Below are 14,943 nucleotides of genomic sequence, written 5' to 3'. Positions count from 1 at the left end.
GCCCCAAAAAGAGATGAGATCCAATTTTTAAAAAAATATACAATAGCAACACAAGACAGAAAAAATTCCCCATAGAAACAAGGTTCCAAATGAGACAGGATCCTGAAAAGGCAATAATGCATCTCCCAAAAATGCATCAGTGCAATTTTTAAAAATGGAATACATATTGTACAAAAAACAGCCATGGGAAGGTCTGTTATGGACTGCGGCCATGCCACAGGGGGAGGGATTTTTTTTTAACCTTTCCCCCCTACTCTAATTCGCTGATCAAAATCACCCTCTATTAGCTATGGAGTAGAAAACATACCTATATCTGTATGGTTCCGCAGCCACTGTGGAACAAGATGAGTTGAATCAGGGCCATGGTGCAGGCAGAAAAGGTTAAAACCTCTTAACCCATGCTAGGAACCCAGTCCAAATTCAGCTCTCTCCAGTGTCATAGCACTAAAACCTATATGAGACTAGACACTTCCCCTATAGGAATATCTGTTCACACTATTGGTTTGACCAAGAATGCTATCAACCTAAACAAACCCTTGTTAATACATATATGAAATATAGAGAGAATTCCTCAATAGTAACTCTTCAGAACTTGCTGAGTTTGAAAAAGCAATATAAACTTTTGATAAGATATTTTTTAAATGGGTGCAAGCTGCATGGCAACAATTGATAGCTGCCCATCGGGCCAAAAATTCAAGCCCTTTTTGGCGCTATATGGCTTCAAATCCAAATCCTCCCGTTTGGACTGTGTTATCCTGACCACTGTATGGGAAGATCACTTTTACAGTCTGTATTCAAGGGAGGGAAATAATCCTTTCAATTTAGACCTAACTGCTGACTGCTCCCAGAACGGTCTCCAGTAACATCAGGCGAGATCTCTAATTTGGTAAAGAACCTGAAGCCGGGAAGGCTCCAGGTTACGATCACATTCTCTTAGAGTTTATAAAAAATAATATTGAATGGTGGGCCCCTGTTTTGGCCTCGCTTTTTACTTTTATCAATCGACCAGCATCTATCCCAAAGGACTGGGGTATCACTATCATTGTCCCAATTTATAAAAAAGGGGAAAGAGATTTTTCTGCCAACTATCGACCAATAAGCCTTTTGAACATAATAAACAAGATCTATGATAGGCATTTATACGAAAGGTTGCTAGATTGGATAAATACTGAAAATATTCTAGAACGAGAACAGGCTGGTTTTAGGTCTGGCTATTCACCATTGATTCAGGCCTTGATTTTACAGCACTTGATAGCAAAACATACTCCCAAGCCAACAGGGCTTGATGCTGTGTTTGTTGATCTTAAATTTGCATTTGATTCAGTTTCTAGGGAGAAGCTGTGGTCCAAACTTCAAGCATCCACTATCAATCATCACTTACATTTGTTAATATATAAACTGCATCAGAACACATAGATGCAATGCAGCAAGTCTCTCTAAAGACAATCCAACAAATAGAGGCGTAAAGCAGGATGTATCCTGACTCCATTATTATTTAACTTTTATATAAACTCTATGGTTGCTTCTTTGACTCATTCAGACTTTCATCCCCCAATATTAGCCTCTAAACCTGTAGCAATGCTTCTGTATGCAGATGACGCTGTAATATTAACACAGACCCCTATTGGCCTGAGAAGAGCGCTTAATTCCCTCACTTCTTACTATAAAGATCATGCTCTGCAAATTAACTACTCTGAAACACAGATTATGAGGTTTGCTAAGTGCCCCAAGCTTTTATGTTGGTTTATTGATGGGATAAGCTCGAGCAGGCCAGTTGCTATAAGTACTTAGGCCTTGTATTTCACTCCACTGTTAGTCGTTGACCTCACCAAGAATATGTTGTCCAAAATGCTCAAAAGGTCATCATAGGCAGTATTGGCATGTTTCTATTCTAGAGGTGGTCTTTTTCTTCCTGCAGCCATAAGACTATTTGAGTCCAGGGGCCTACTAATTTGCTTTATGGAGCACAGCTAGGCCTTTATCCTAACATCCAAGCCTTAGAAGCTGTGCAATCTAAATTTCTTAGAAATCTGTTTCAGGTACCACAGGGCATTCCTAAAGCAGCTTTGAGAGTGGAGGCAGGTTTGATAAAAGTTGAGTCTAAAATCTGGCTTTTAATATTCAGATTTTGTCTTAAAATAAACTTTAATTCCACTGGATTGCTATTGCTTATGCTAGCAGATAAATTCACCTCTAACTCGGAAATGGAAGTTGAAAGGAAATTGTTCTCTTAAACTGGGTCCCCACCCCCAGTTATTGCTGACAATGAATCTTGATCAAGACAGCCTGGCGCTCACCCAAAGCATTTGTGCTGTAGAGTGGCAATCCGATAGTTCTATATCAAGGAGATTAATGGTGGGTAACCAACTTTTGAATATGAAACCTGCTAATTCTTCAGATAAACTTACAATAGCAAAATATTGTAGAGCTTTTACACTAGCACACTTTGATGTTCTACCTTCTGCTGCGTTTGAGGGTAGGGTTTAAAAAGTCCCTTATGCAGAGTGGTTTTGTCTTTGCAAGGCAGGAGCTATTGAGACACTATCCTATGTGCTACTATACTGTAGTTTCTACAGGGACACTCACTATGGATTAACAGTCCCCCTTCTAGCAAATTACCCTGGCCGCCTGGATGAATACTATGTTAGTTATCTTTTATCTGACACTGATGACAAAATCACTTATGCAATCGCTAAGTTTTGCCTTGTTGCCATTAGAATTCGTAGCAAGAGAGTACCTGTATAGTTAGATTTCATGAGGTTTCTGAATACCTGGATTAGTTATTGTTACTGTTTGGACTATATGTATATATATTTTCAGGTCAGCGGCCACAAATAAATTAAACTGAAACTGACTAGACACTGAAGATGGGTGAATGCATTTCCTGACATCTGTTTTCTTTGGCAGCCATGTACTTGTCTCAGTGCTATGAAACTAGGGAGACCTTGGCAAGCCAACTACAAGAAAAATGTATGTATCGACTACCAATTAAAGCCATTAGTAATAGCCCTGGCAGCAGAGGGCAGTGTGAACGCAGTAAAACAGTGATCTTCACTATTTTCAAGCAGGGGTTACCTGGGCAAAAATCCTTCATTGTGAGACAATTTCCCACTGTGCAGAACTCCACACAGTACTATCCGTTTCTTTGGGGTGCCGAGAGGGCCCTTCAGAGAGATGGAGCCCTCTCAAGATCTCTGAGGAATGTGCAATTTGAGCACCCCAAGCACACCTTCCAAGGTGGTTCAGGGGCTCAAGAGGGCTCTGTTTCCCTTAAAGGAGCCCCGTCTCTGGTGCTGAAAAAAGTGCAGCACTGCACTGGAGAATCATTATCTCTTCATGATGCCAGGGGATGTGCAGAATATTCTGCTTCCGCCAAAGCTTCATACAGCTTCACTAAACAATTAGTCAGAGGACTGCATTTAGGGTTGATGGAGGGTGCCACTGGCCCCCAGCCTCACAATGAAGAACTCTGCACTAAAGTATGACCCACTGAGGCACAGAGTTAGGATCAGAGAAAGTGCATCTTTGGGTATTCCCTGACACACCAGTGGTTGTTTCTTCTCTCATCCACCCTGGAGGACAAACTTCCTCCATTTTCAAGGCAACATCCATTTCTACCACTTTAGGAAGAAAGGCCTTCCAGAAAGTTCTTCCCTCCCTTGTTAGAGAGACTGGGTGAAAGAAGGCTTTGGGAGGGTTTTCTTCGGAACAGTGGTGATGAGAGCAGAGCAAGTGAGTTGGGAGCAGTGTTCTCTGTAACAGGGATTCCCAGGAGTTATTTACTTCAACTGCCAACATCTTCAGCTGCAATAGCCTTTGGGTGGGGATTATGGGAATTGTAGTCAACAGCATCTGCCAACATTCTCAGCTGCAATAGCCTTTGGCTGGGGATTATATGTGAGTTGTAATCAACAACATCTGGGAATCCCTGTTACAGGGAACACTGGTTGGGAGCAGGGGCGGAGCTATAATTGGGCGAACGGGTTCAAAGAACCCGGGCCGTGCCCAATCAGGAGCCGCCATTCGCGGCCCTGACCCGCCCCCCGCATCTGACGTCAGATGTGGGGTCGGGAGTTTAGCTCCCGAGCGGGGGCCGCACGGCCCCTTCGGGAGCTAAACAAAGGCTGGGAAGAGTCGCTCCTGGCTGGTGCTGCAAACGCAGCGCCAGCCTAACTAGCTCCTGAAGGGGCCGTGCGGCCCCTTCAGGAGCTAATTCGTCTAACTGCCAAAGGGGCCGTGTGGCCCCTTCAGCAGTTAAGCTGCTTCTACCGAACATAGCCTCAAGGCTCCGTTTGGGAGCCAGACCACGCCCCCCGCGTCTGATGTCAGACGCGGGGGCGTGGCTATCCCCTGCGTCTGACGTCAGACGCAGGGGCGGGGCTATCGGGGCACCCGCCACAGCCACACACGGGCCGCCGGCAGGCTAGCTACACCCCTGGCTGGGAGGTAATGGGAGGAGTATTTGTTGGGCTGAGTGGAACAATAGAACCTGTTGCCTAGTTCCCCTCAGTTCAACCAATGCACCCCAGGCTTGCCTGGCTCAATTAGAGCTGTGGTAGGCCTCTTGGAAGTCAGCTTCATTCAACCTGCTCATTGGAGCTCTGCAGCAGCTGGAAAATGCTAGAGGCCAAACTGAGGAGACCAGTCGCTGCTGGGCCCATCTCCGAGTGAGAGGACTCAAAGCTGGGCCACAACTGTGCTCCAATAGCTCCCTGGATGTGCTGGCAACCTGACAGTTGTGCCCACTGATGGAGCAGCAACAGTCAAGTAACAGGAACCAACCCTCTGTGTTGGCACAGGTGTGTGTACACAACTCTGTGTGCCATGTGTGTATACACACACACACATATATATACACACACACTTGCATCTATTTGTCATGGTTTTCAGAGTGTGAGCCCTTCAGGGATAGGGAACCATCTTCTGTTTTCCTTACATTGGTATGGAAAACATTGTAAGAGAACATTTTGTAAGAGAACATTTCACAGAAAAGCAGCATACAATATAAATATTTGTAATATTCATCATAATATGCATGTGAATGTGTGTGGGTGTGCACATCTGCAATGGGTACAGCAGGGAGATTGCAGACTGCATCCCTCAGTGCTCTCCTTGCACTGCAAATGACTGTGAATTCCTAGCTGTATAGAATATATTGCTTACAGCTAGAGAAAGATGGGATGTGAAAGATTTCATAGATGAATATCTAACATAAGGTTTTGTAAGCCCCAACGGTGCTGCCACCTAAATACTTACAACTGTCAGTTTTACTTTTATCTCAAGTACTGTTCTTAGAGGTGTGCAGATCAATTCAACCTTGAATAAATGAGAGTCGAATTGGGGTGATTCTAGTGATTCAACCTCAAACTAATCACCCTTAAAATAAAGGGCCTGATTCAAGGTCAAATAGAATCACCCCCGATTCAACTCAAATAGATTGGAGTGCCATTTTGAGACCCATTTTTCTGCGGAAAGCTGGCAAAACGGGCCTCAAAATGGCACTGGTTTTTTTGGGAGAGCTGGTCTACCAACTAGGGTCCGCTCTGGACTTGGCGTGTCTGCCTGCCTCAGAGTCCTCCGAGGTGGGCAGACCTGATAAGCTCTCCCAGGGAAAACAGCACTATTTTGAGGCCTGTTTTTCCTGCTCTCCCCAGAAAAATAGGCCTCAAAATGGCGCTCAAATAAAATCATTTTGAGTTATTCAAGGTTGATTTGTCGACACAGCCTGCCAAGCTGGCTATTTTCAACACATCAATTTGAGGATTTTGCTATTCATTTCAACCTCGTGCACGAACTGGTTCAGTGGTCCTTTTACAGACCGCCGAACCGGTTCAGATGTTTGTTGTTTGAGCTGGTTTGGGAGGCGGTGTGGGGAGGTACTTTAAGGTGCAGGGATGCTCTTACCTCCCTCGCTGCATTTCCCCCTCCGGCGCTCTCCCCAAAATTTCTGCCGTGGGTCTGCAGAATACCTCCTTGCAGCCCCTGGAAGAATCCTATCGGAAGTGCTTGACATGCATGCGGACGTGTGCGTGTACACACCTCTACAGTATTAATGCACATCGTTCTTCCTCTCAGTTACACACACGCGCACACATCTATATTTTCTATTCACTAATTATTGCAATGAAGCAATTCTGAGTGTACATACGTTTTCATCTTGCCATCTTCCGCAGCTTGTTCTCCTTGAATCAGGTCTATCAGGGGTATTCTGGTAAATTCTGTGCTAGTCTCTGTTGGGATTTTGCCTTCCATTCCTCTATAATAGTCATGCAAAAGTCTCTTTGTATCCTGGAAACGGTCCACTTCATTCTTGATTATGTACAGGGGGAAAAAGAGTTTTTAAATTGTGTTTTAATTTTGTCACTCTTTTCTGAACAGATAATGCACTTCCCAAAACATCAAAATGTTGCACAGAAGCAGATAATTCTCGTGCACAGAATGGTCCCAGACCTTAAATTGTCTTAGGATCCATCATCATTAAGGTTCAAACTAGATATTACAGGCATCATGTGTTTGCTGTACAAGGGACAGTCACATGCCTCTTTCCTGTTTTTGACTCACAACGTCTAGTACTAAAAAAGTGTGATGGGACACAGTGATATCATACCACATGTTCCTTAGGGGAAGAGGTGTGGGGGGCAACTTCGTTGGGTAGCAAACATGCAATCTTCCTAAGGCCTAGTTTGAGCCAAGGAGTCGAACTGTCCCTTTTAACATCATCCAAGAGTGTCCTCTTAATAACAATGGCCAAAATGATCCGCAATGCAATGCTGGTGTTGTCCATAAGCCGGCACTGCTGTGCATGTGACAGGTTGCCCTGGCAGTGTTGTGCAAATGGGCTACTTAGAACTATGTGTTCACAGTTGCACAGCATTACTTCCATTGTTTCCAACGGATGTAGCAATGCAGAACTGTGGGCCTGCAGTTTTAAGTAGTTGTGCAACTGCCCGTTTGTCCAACATCACCGGACAAGCATGTGAAGCAGCCCTGGCTGATAGGCAACATCAGTGTTGCATTTCACATAATGTTAGTCACTTTCTGTGACCTATATAGGCTACACAGAGAAATATGTATTTTCAAGACCCTAATATTCCAGATTCTTTGGACAGCATTTATGGAACTGGAAGTTTGGCCATTTTGCTTCCTCATTCTGTTCTCAACCACTGTTCTGGGCATATTCTGTGCGACCTTGTGCAGAAAAACCACTTTTTGAGGCTATTCCCACGATCACTTAAAAGCGGGCTAAGAGAGCCCAGCCCACTTTGGGGCGATTGTGTGCTGCAACGGGAGCTGTGCGGCTCCTGGCAGCTAGCCATGTTAAATCCCCCTCCCCTTAAATGAGGTTAAAAGAACGATTGCTCAGTTAGCCTTGTTTTTGTGCTTGTGTGTGCGGCAACACATGAGTAGACCCCTAACCGGGCTCGGGGTTCTCTCTAGGATGCCCGAGGCACTCGCGCGGGGCATCCTTCAACTTCCAGGGGCCGTGCAGCCCCCGATCCCAGCCACCCCCACCGGCTCCGTGTCATGTGAAGTGCCTCTCTGTGTCCCAAATAATGTTTTGTGTGCAGGGTAGAAACTTGCTTTGTTGTCTATCACCTTACACGTTCTCAAGGTTGTTTGTTTGGTGTTGTGAAAACTTATTTTAGCAGCTCTTGTGACCAACATGCTTTGTGCTCGATTTTCTGGACAACTGCCTAATCTGGACTGACCTTCCCACCCAATTACACAGGGAAAAGCAAGATTTATCTGCACAAAATTGTGGCTGCCTCATAGCTGCATCATTCCTTCTCCCAGAGAGGAGTTGTTGTTGTTGTTGTTATTATTAAATTTATATCCCGCTCTTCCTCCAAGGAGCCCAGAGCGGTGTACTACATACTTGAGTTTCTCTTTCACAACAACCCTGTGAAGTAGGTTAGGCCGAGAGAGAAGTGACTGGCCCAGAGTCACCCAGCTAGTCTCATGGCTGAGTGGGGATTTGAACTCGGGTCTCCCCGGTTCTAGTCCAGCACTCTAACCACTACACCACACTGGTAACCATGCTGAAGGGATCAGCCATGGGATTGTGTTATTCTTTCCCTCTGTCCTATTCTTATTCTCCTCTCATGCATGAATTCCCTTTGTGCTTCCCACTACAAGCACAATTGGTTATGCATCAATAGAACCATGGTTATTGCTAACCAGGTTAGTAACTACTACTAACCAGTGTTCCCTGTAACAGAGATTCCCAGATGTTGTTGACTACAATTCCCAGAATCCCCAAGCAAAAGCCATTATAGCTGAGTTTTCTGGGAGTTGTACTGAACAACATCTGAGAATCCCTGTTAGAGGGAACACTGCTACTAACCCTGGTTAGTAACTTAGCAGTAACCAAGTCTATTTGTAAATAGCACAATAGGAATGAACCCCGATGCAAACATAGTGGGCTAGTTTTCACGATCCGGCCATTGTAGTTATGCCACCGAATGTCAGGTGGTGGAGGCATGCTGCAGCACACATGCACTCCCAACTGTCTGTGAGGTGACATGGACTGGGGAGTGATCACGTGCAAGGGATCCATTATAGTTGCTCAGCATCAGCTACCCTACTTCAAATCTATGATCGCCTATGTTGGTTGCCTGCACTGAGCAATCAAGGTGGAATCACAAAGTGATGAGGATGGACCTGCATTTCTTTTCACATATTTGCCCCATTCACATTAAAAAGTAAGGTGGAAGCTCTTACTTTAGTAATAAAAAGAGCACATGGGAAAGGGGTGGTGAACTCTCCCCACAGTTAGCTGCTCCACCCACTTATTTTCGTTCCTCAAATTTTGATTCCAGTATCACAGGGGTTCCTAATCTTGGGTCCCCACATGTTGTTGGACCACAACTCCCATCATCCTCTACCACAATGACTGCAGATGATGGGATTTGTAGACCAATACCTGCCCCCCCCCCAAGGTTGGGAAGCCCTGAAGTATCAGAATGGAAACTGAAAAAAGTGATTAAAGCACTTTAATCGTTAATGGGGTTCAGTGCCCCATTAACACCTGTTCCTTTTATTGTTAAATATCCTCCCTGCCCCTCAGTTTCTATGTGTGCTTGCTTTGTAAATGAGGCTGACACTTAAATTTCAAAAAGTAAAAATCAGAGTGAATCTGGGGTTCCTCCCAAAGAGAAACATCTGAGAATTCTTACATTTCAAGAAGATACTGTAAATTTCTCATGAGATTTATGCACATCTCTTTGTAACAATCAGTTTGACCCTCAATCACAGATACAAAAACTCCTTAATAGTTCCCCTCTACAAATATGTTTAAAATACACAGGAAAGAACAGGAACATTTTAAGTTGTTGCATGCTAGTGAAGCGGGCTCTGCAAGATTCAGAGCATCTACATTTTAAAAATGTACATGAGAAACATTATGCACCTGTCATACTTTGATTTATTATTAGAACAGAAGCCTCTGAATATATAACTGAAAAACAAAAGAAAACCCGGGGCTGCATATTCATGGGAAAATTCACAAAACCACAGTCACAACAGCTGGGGAGGGGGCGCAGCACAGTGTAAAAATACAATCATGCAGAACAGCCACTAGATCAAGGGTTTAGACTCGATCAAACTTTGATCAGATCTTAAGCTTTAAGCTTTGTTTCAACCTCAAACCTTTCCCCTGCCAAGTCCAGTTCTTGGGATCATATGGTGGGGATCATGCAAAAGAAGGCATTCTCTTCTGCATAATCCCAAATCCCAAATCTTCAGCACAATCCTGCATTAAAGAAGATAATTCAGGCCTAAGCCTAATTAGGAACAAAGGAAGCAGCTTTCTGTCACTCAGACCATAGATCTATCTAGCTAGTATTGTCTACAGAGACGGCTAGCGGCGTCTCCAAGGTTGCAGACAGGAGTCTCTCTCAGTCCTATCTTGGAGCTGCTGCCAGCGAGGGAATTTGGAACCTTCTACATGCAAGCAAGCAGATGATATTCTTCACAGATGATGCTCTTCATGCCCCATCCCCTGAGGGGAATATCTCACAGTTCTCACACATGTAGTCTCCCATTCAAATGCAACCCAGGGTGGACCCTGCTTAGCAGAGGGGACAAATAAAGCTTGCTACCACAAGACCAGCTCTCCTAGTTTCAGTGGCATAGCAACACTGGTGAGGAACTGTGTCCCAATTTTTTGTTGGGTTGCTGCTGCTGCCACCGCCACCACAACTCCCCCACCGCAGCTCCCCAGACCCCTCCCACTGCAGTCCACAACTCACCCACTGCCACCATAGCCTGCCAATCACCACAGCCACTCAGCTGGCATGCACACCTCTTTACCATGTCTAGTTTGAGGTGTTATGAAACATTTAGAAGGCCTGATGACCTGCTGTATCAATGCAGTGAGTAGGCTAATACCGCTGTACCAGCACATCCCCACTAACAGTCACAATGCAGCAGGGCGCTCTTGCTTATTGACATTGTGCAGCTGAGAAACAGGGACAGCAGGGCACGATGATGGCAGTGAGTGTCTTACCAGGCCCTAATGTCTACTGGATTCTTCTTGATCTGTCGTTATCTGTGCCACCCAGTTGGCTTAATGATGGGGTGCACTTCTGGGAGAAATGTTCTTATCAGGTAGGGACACCGCAGGGCATAAGTGGGAGACCTGAGGCTCTCCAGAGGCTCTCTGACAACTTTTTAAAAGTTTTTAAAAGACGTACCTATTCACCCGGGATTTTAATTAAATATTGTTTTAACAGTTTTAACATTGCTTTAAAATGTTGTTTTACAATTTAAATTGTTGTAATGTTTTAACTTTTACTATGTCATTTATTTTGTTTTAACTACTGTTTTAAGTTTTTTGTTGTTATTTATTTTAACTAGTGTTTTAACTTTTTGTTTGTTTGCCTGTTGTAAACTGCCCAGAGACATGAGTTTTGGGCAGTACAGAAGTACATTAAATGAATGAATGAATGAATGAATAAATGCAAAAAAAGAAGAATATGAAGCTGGAAGGGTGAGAGGCAAACCATCCTATCTCTTCTCTTCCATAACCACCCACTCACTTATATTTTATCTTCTTTTGGGTTTTTAACTGTAAGTTGTTTTGGGAGTCAGTTGTGGCTGAAAAGCAGGGTATGGATGTAATGGATGAAAATGAATGAATGCTAGGTCTGGGAAACAACGTGCTAAGTGCCATTTGATGGGCACTTAAACATCCCAGGAGCCATCTATCTACACACAAACTTACATACTCGATATATTGGGCAGTTTCACACAGCCACCTGTAAGTACCTACCAAGTAGGTATGAGAGGAACCAGAGAGCGGGTGGGGTGTGCGTGCTCCCATCAGGAATATCCTATGAAACTGCTGACGTGCCTGGTTACTGACTTCTCTTAGGTTCTACCAACTTCGTCAAGCCAACCAATTCCTGGTTTCAAGTTGGACGGAGAATTTAAAGCAGAGGTTGGTAACCAGGCGTGTTGGTGGCTTCACATGACATGTCAAACAGGAACGAACATTCCCCATGATCTCTAGTTCCTCTTTTTGTGTGAAGCCGCCCATTGTAGTAAAACTTTTAGCACAAGATTGTATCTCTTCTCAGTCTTTTGAACAAATATCCATGTCCAATTCCAGAATGGTGCGACTCCTAGTGCAGATTCCTTTACAGAATCAGGAACTGCATGCACAGATGGGTTGAGGATGCATATCAGCTTGTGATGCACATTTGGAAACAACTTATCCAATACGGTCTTGAGCTACACGGTGGAGGTAGCGATGTACACTCCCATTCCATCCAAATTGCAATGGAATTCAAGAGTATAGGGAGAGGGAATGGGCAGGAGAGCCACTGCATTTTATTTTGAGGATTGGTGCAGACACCTGGGGTGATTAGAAATGAATTGCACCCCGCCCCCCAACCTGGCAGTTCACATTTTTGAACCTTGCCTTTTGAAAACTCACAACATCTTTAATGCAATTGTATCCCCCCAACCAGAATCTCGGGATGCTTATATATGGTTGTGTACAACTATATCAGGGCCCAACTGTGTAAGGACTCTGTATCCAACAGGCAGTGCAGCCTAATAACAGCTTGCACGTACCAAGCAGACAATTCTACTGTAGCTCTATGACACAGATTACTAGGACGCTGCCTTATACTGAGCTGGAACATTGGTTCATCTAGCTCAGTATTATCCACAGCAGTGGTTCCCAACCAAGGTTCTTCCAGATGTTGCTGAACTACAACTCCCATCATCCCCAGCTACAATTTACAGTTCAGCAACATCTGGAGGAACCCTGGTTGGGAACCACTGGTCTTCAGTGACTGGCAGCCACTCTCCAGGACACACATCTTTTATTACAGTCATAGACCAGCATAAAATGCAGGGGGTGATTACACAGCACAAAGTATAATGCATAACGATATGTTAAAAGGCCTAAGGGAACATTAAAAGGCATTTAAACGCATACAATAATATTAAAAGACATACAAGACATAAAGGTATAAAAGGCATTAAAAAAAGATAAATAGGGATAAAAGGCACAAAAAGGCGTAATTGTATAAAAGCCTAAGTGATACATACAGCGAGACTATGTTACTATATATAAAGAGCGCAAAGCTATAGTGCAAAAAAGTGGGAGGAGCAGAAGTCTTTTAGATGGTGCGCTGTGTTGGATGAACCCATTATAGCACACCAGAGGCAGCAGGAGGTCAGACTAGGGCTACTTGGAGCCACTGCTTGCCAGTATCCGACGGATTTCAGACGCCGCCATACAGAACTTGGCAACGCAGCTCTCCAAGTTTTCAAACAGTGACTTTCCCAACCATACTTGGTGATGCCAGAACCTGAACCTGGGATCTTCAGCTTGCATAACATATGCTCTGCCATTGAGCCGCAGTCCCTCCTCAGCCCTTCATATTGCCTGAAACCCTTTTGCTAATTGGCTGCCTCGTGACCCGTAGCTTCAGGATCAAGGTGCCTGCTAAAGCCAAGGTTTCATCACAAGCATCAGGGCAAAGATCAGCCCACCCATTCGGACTACTGATGTTTTCCAGACCTGCATGAGTGAAAAGATGTGATTCATCAGAAGGGCCATTCGGTCTGGCAGCCAGCCATCATTCATAATATCACTACGCTCTTGCTCAGCTTCATCCCTTCTGTTTTCACAGATATCCCACAGACGATCCCTTAGGTCCTAAAAGAAAAAGGGGGAAAAGGTACAGACAACAAGAACTGAAACATCAATGCTGTTTCACGACAAAACTAAAGTATAAATGACCTGATACTTAGGTTACACAACAGCCTACAAATGAGCTTCCACACATGTAGCAACCAACCAACAGGAGCGCTCTGTCCCTGCTGGGGGTTTCAGTACAGGCAGCCGTGGTTGGAGAGTCTCTGAAGTTAAGTGGCTGGCGCAACTTCTCTATGGAGCTCAGCTAGGCCCCTTTCCCAAATTCACCCCTCCAGAGCTCGTCCAGCCCAAATTTCTAAGAACAGTGTTCCAGGGACCCTGTTGTGTCTCCAACACCGGTCTACGACTGGAGGCAGGCCTGATGAAAGTGGAACATAAGAACCTCTCTGGTAACTGCCTGTGGCACTTTAGAAAGGCAACTCATCCTTTAAAATCACTAGGTTTAGATAGGGTTACTATCCTTATTCTTTAACAACCATAAAAAGCCTTAAGTGAATTAAAAAGAAAAACATGATTTGCTCCATCACCTTCCATGAACTTGATCCATTCTGTGGCACGTAAGACAATCTAACCATTGGCTTGAGGCTGGTGCTCAGACACTGTAAACTGTCAGCACTGAAGGAGTACATGTACTTGAAATGCAAAGAATCCAAGTCATTTCCTCTAATCTGGGCTTGCCTCAGTTCTAAATTATACAATACATTGTCCATTTGGGTTGGATATGAGCCAGTGCATTGGTGCATATAATACGCAAGATGAGCTTGTTTGTTGAGCTGAATGGAGATGGCAAGATAAAGGGGCAACATCCTGCAGAAAGGGCACTGGGATTCAAGGGAGGGGCAAAGTAAGTGTATATCTCAACATGAATACTCCATCTTTTGCACAAGGGCATACATAACACAGTGGTGTTCATCACGAGAGAGCTGCTGCTATCAGAGACAGCAACCATCAGGGGTTGAGCTTGTGGGCTGCAAGAATGCAATGTGGCAAGTACATCAGGAGACAAGCTATCCCTCGATAACAAGCATCCTGAATGGTTCATATGTTCGAATCCTCAGAATGATTTCACATGGCCCTGATTATATAACCATGAGATCCACCATAAGTACATTGTCCTATTTTGGTTAATGCCTTTAGATGAACATAAAATAAACAGTTTAAACCATCATGCAATCATGTGATAAGTGCAGTTGATAACAGAAATCTGGCTATCAATGCCTTTATGACTTCCAGAGTAGACTACTGTAATGAACTCTATATGGGGCTGCCTTTGAAGACAATTTGGAAATTACAGCTGTTATAAACATCACTGTCCATCTGTTGAAAGGTACAGACTGGGAAAAACACACTGTATCCATTCTAAAACAAATGCACTGGGTACCAATTTGGTTTTGTGCCCAATTCAAGGTGCTGTTTTTGACCTTTTAATGGCCCTATATAGCCTGGCTCACGAGCATCTCAAGGAGCATCTTCTTGGGATGAGCTTCAGAAGGCTTTAAGGTCTAATGAATGAGGCTCTGCTCTAGGTTTCTTCCTTTAAGGAAGTCAAGCCAGAGTATGGCTGTCCATAATTTCTGGCTAAGACTATCCTTCTTCCCAATGGGCCTAGCCCCCTTAATGCTGGAGGATAGATATCAGTCCACATGGAAGCAAACCCTGCTGGTGAAACTATCATCACTTGGGCTCCTCCATTCCCACCTACGTTCCCAGGGATACAAGCAGGCAGAACACTCCTTAAACAGCGCATAATGGACACAGAGCACCAAATT

At 44.4% G+C, this 14,943-nt stretch overlaps 1 protein-coding gene across 8 annotated transcripts in view; it reads right to left on the bottom strand.

Moving 5' to 3' along the window:
* Positions 1–14,943, bottom strand: part of SPEF2 (sperm flagellar 2) — a 228,601-nt gene that overhangs the window by 61,832 nt on the left and 151,826 nt on the right. For all 8 annotated transcript variants that reach the window (XM_053292083.1, XM_053292085.1, XM_053292087.1 and 5 more), the window contains 2 exons: positions 13,037–13,174; positions 6,149–6,309 (listed from right to left, as the gene is read on the bottom strand). In XM_053292083.1, coding sequence (XP_053148058.1) covers positions 6,149–6,309; positions 13,037–13,174 — 299 coding nt within the window. The remainder of the gene's footprint in view (positions 1–6,148; positions 6,310–13,036; positions 13,175–14,943) is intronic.

This window comes from Hemicordylus capensis, chromosome 2, assembly GCF_027244095.1.
Source record: "Hemicordylus capensis ecotype Gifberg chromosome 2, rHemCap1.1.pri, whole genome shotgun sequence".
Classification (NCBI taxonomy): domain Eukaryota; kingdom Metazoa; phylum Chordata; class Lepidosauria; order Squamata; family Cordylidae; genus Hemicordylus; species Hemicordylus capensis.
This window is presented reverse-complemented; position numbering and strand designations above follow the sequence as displayed.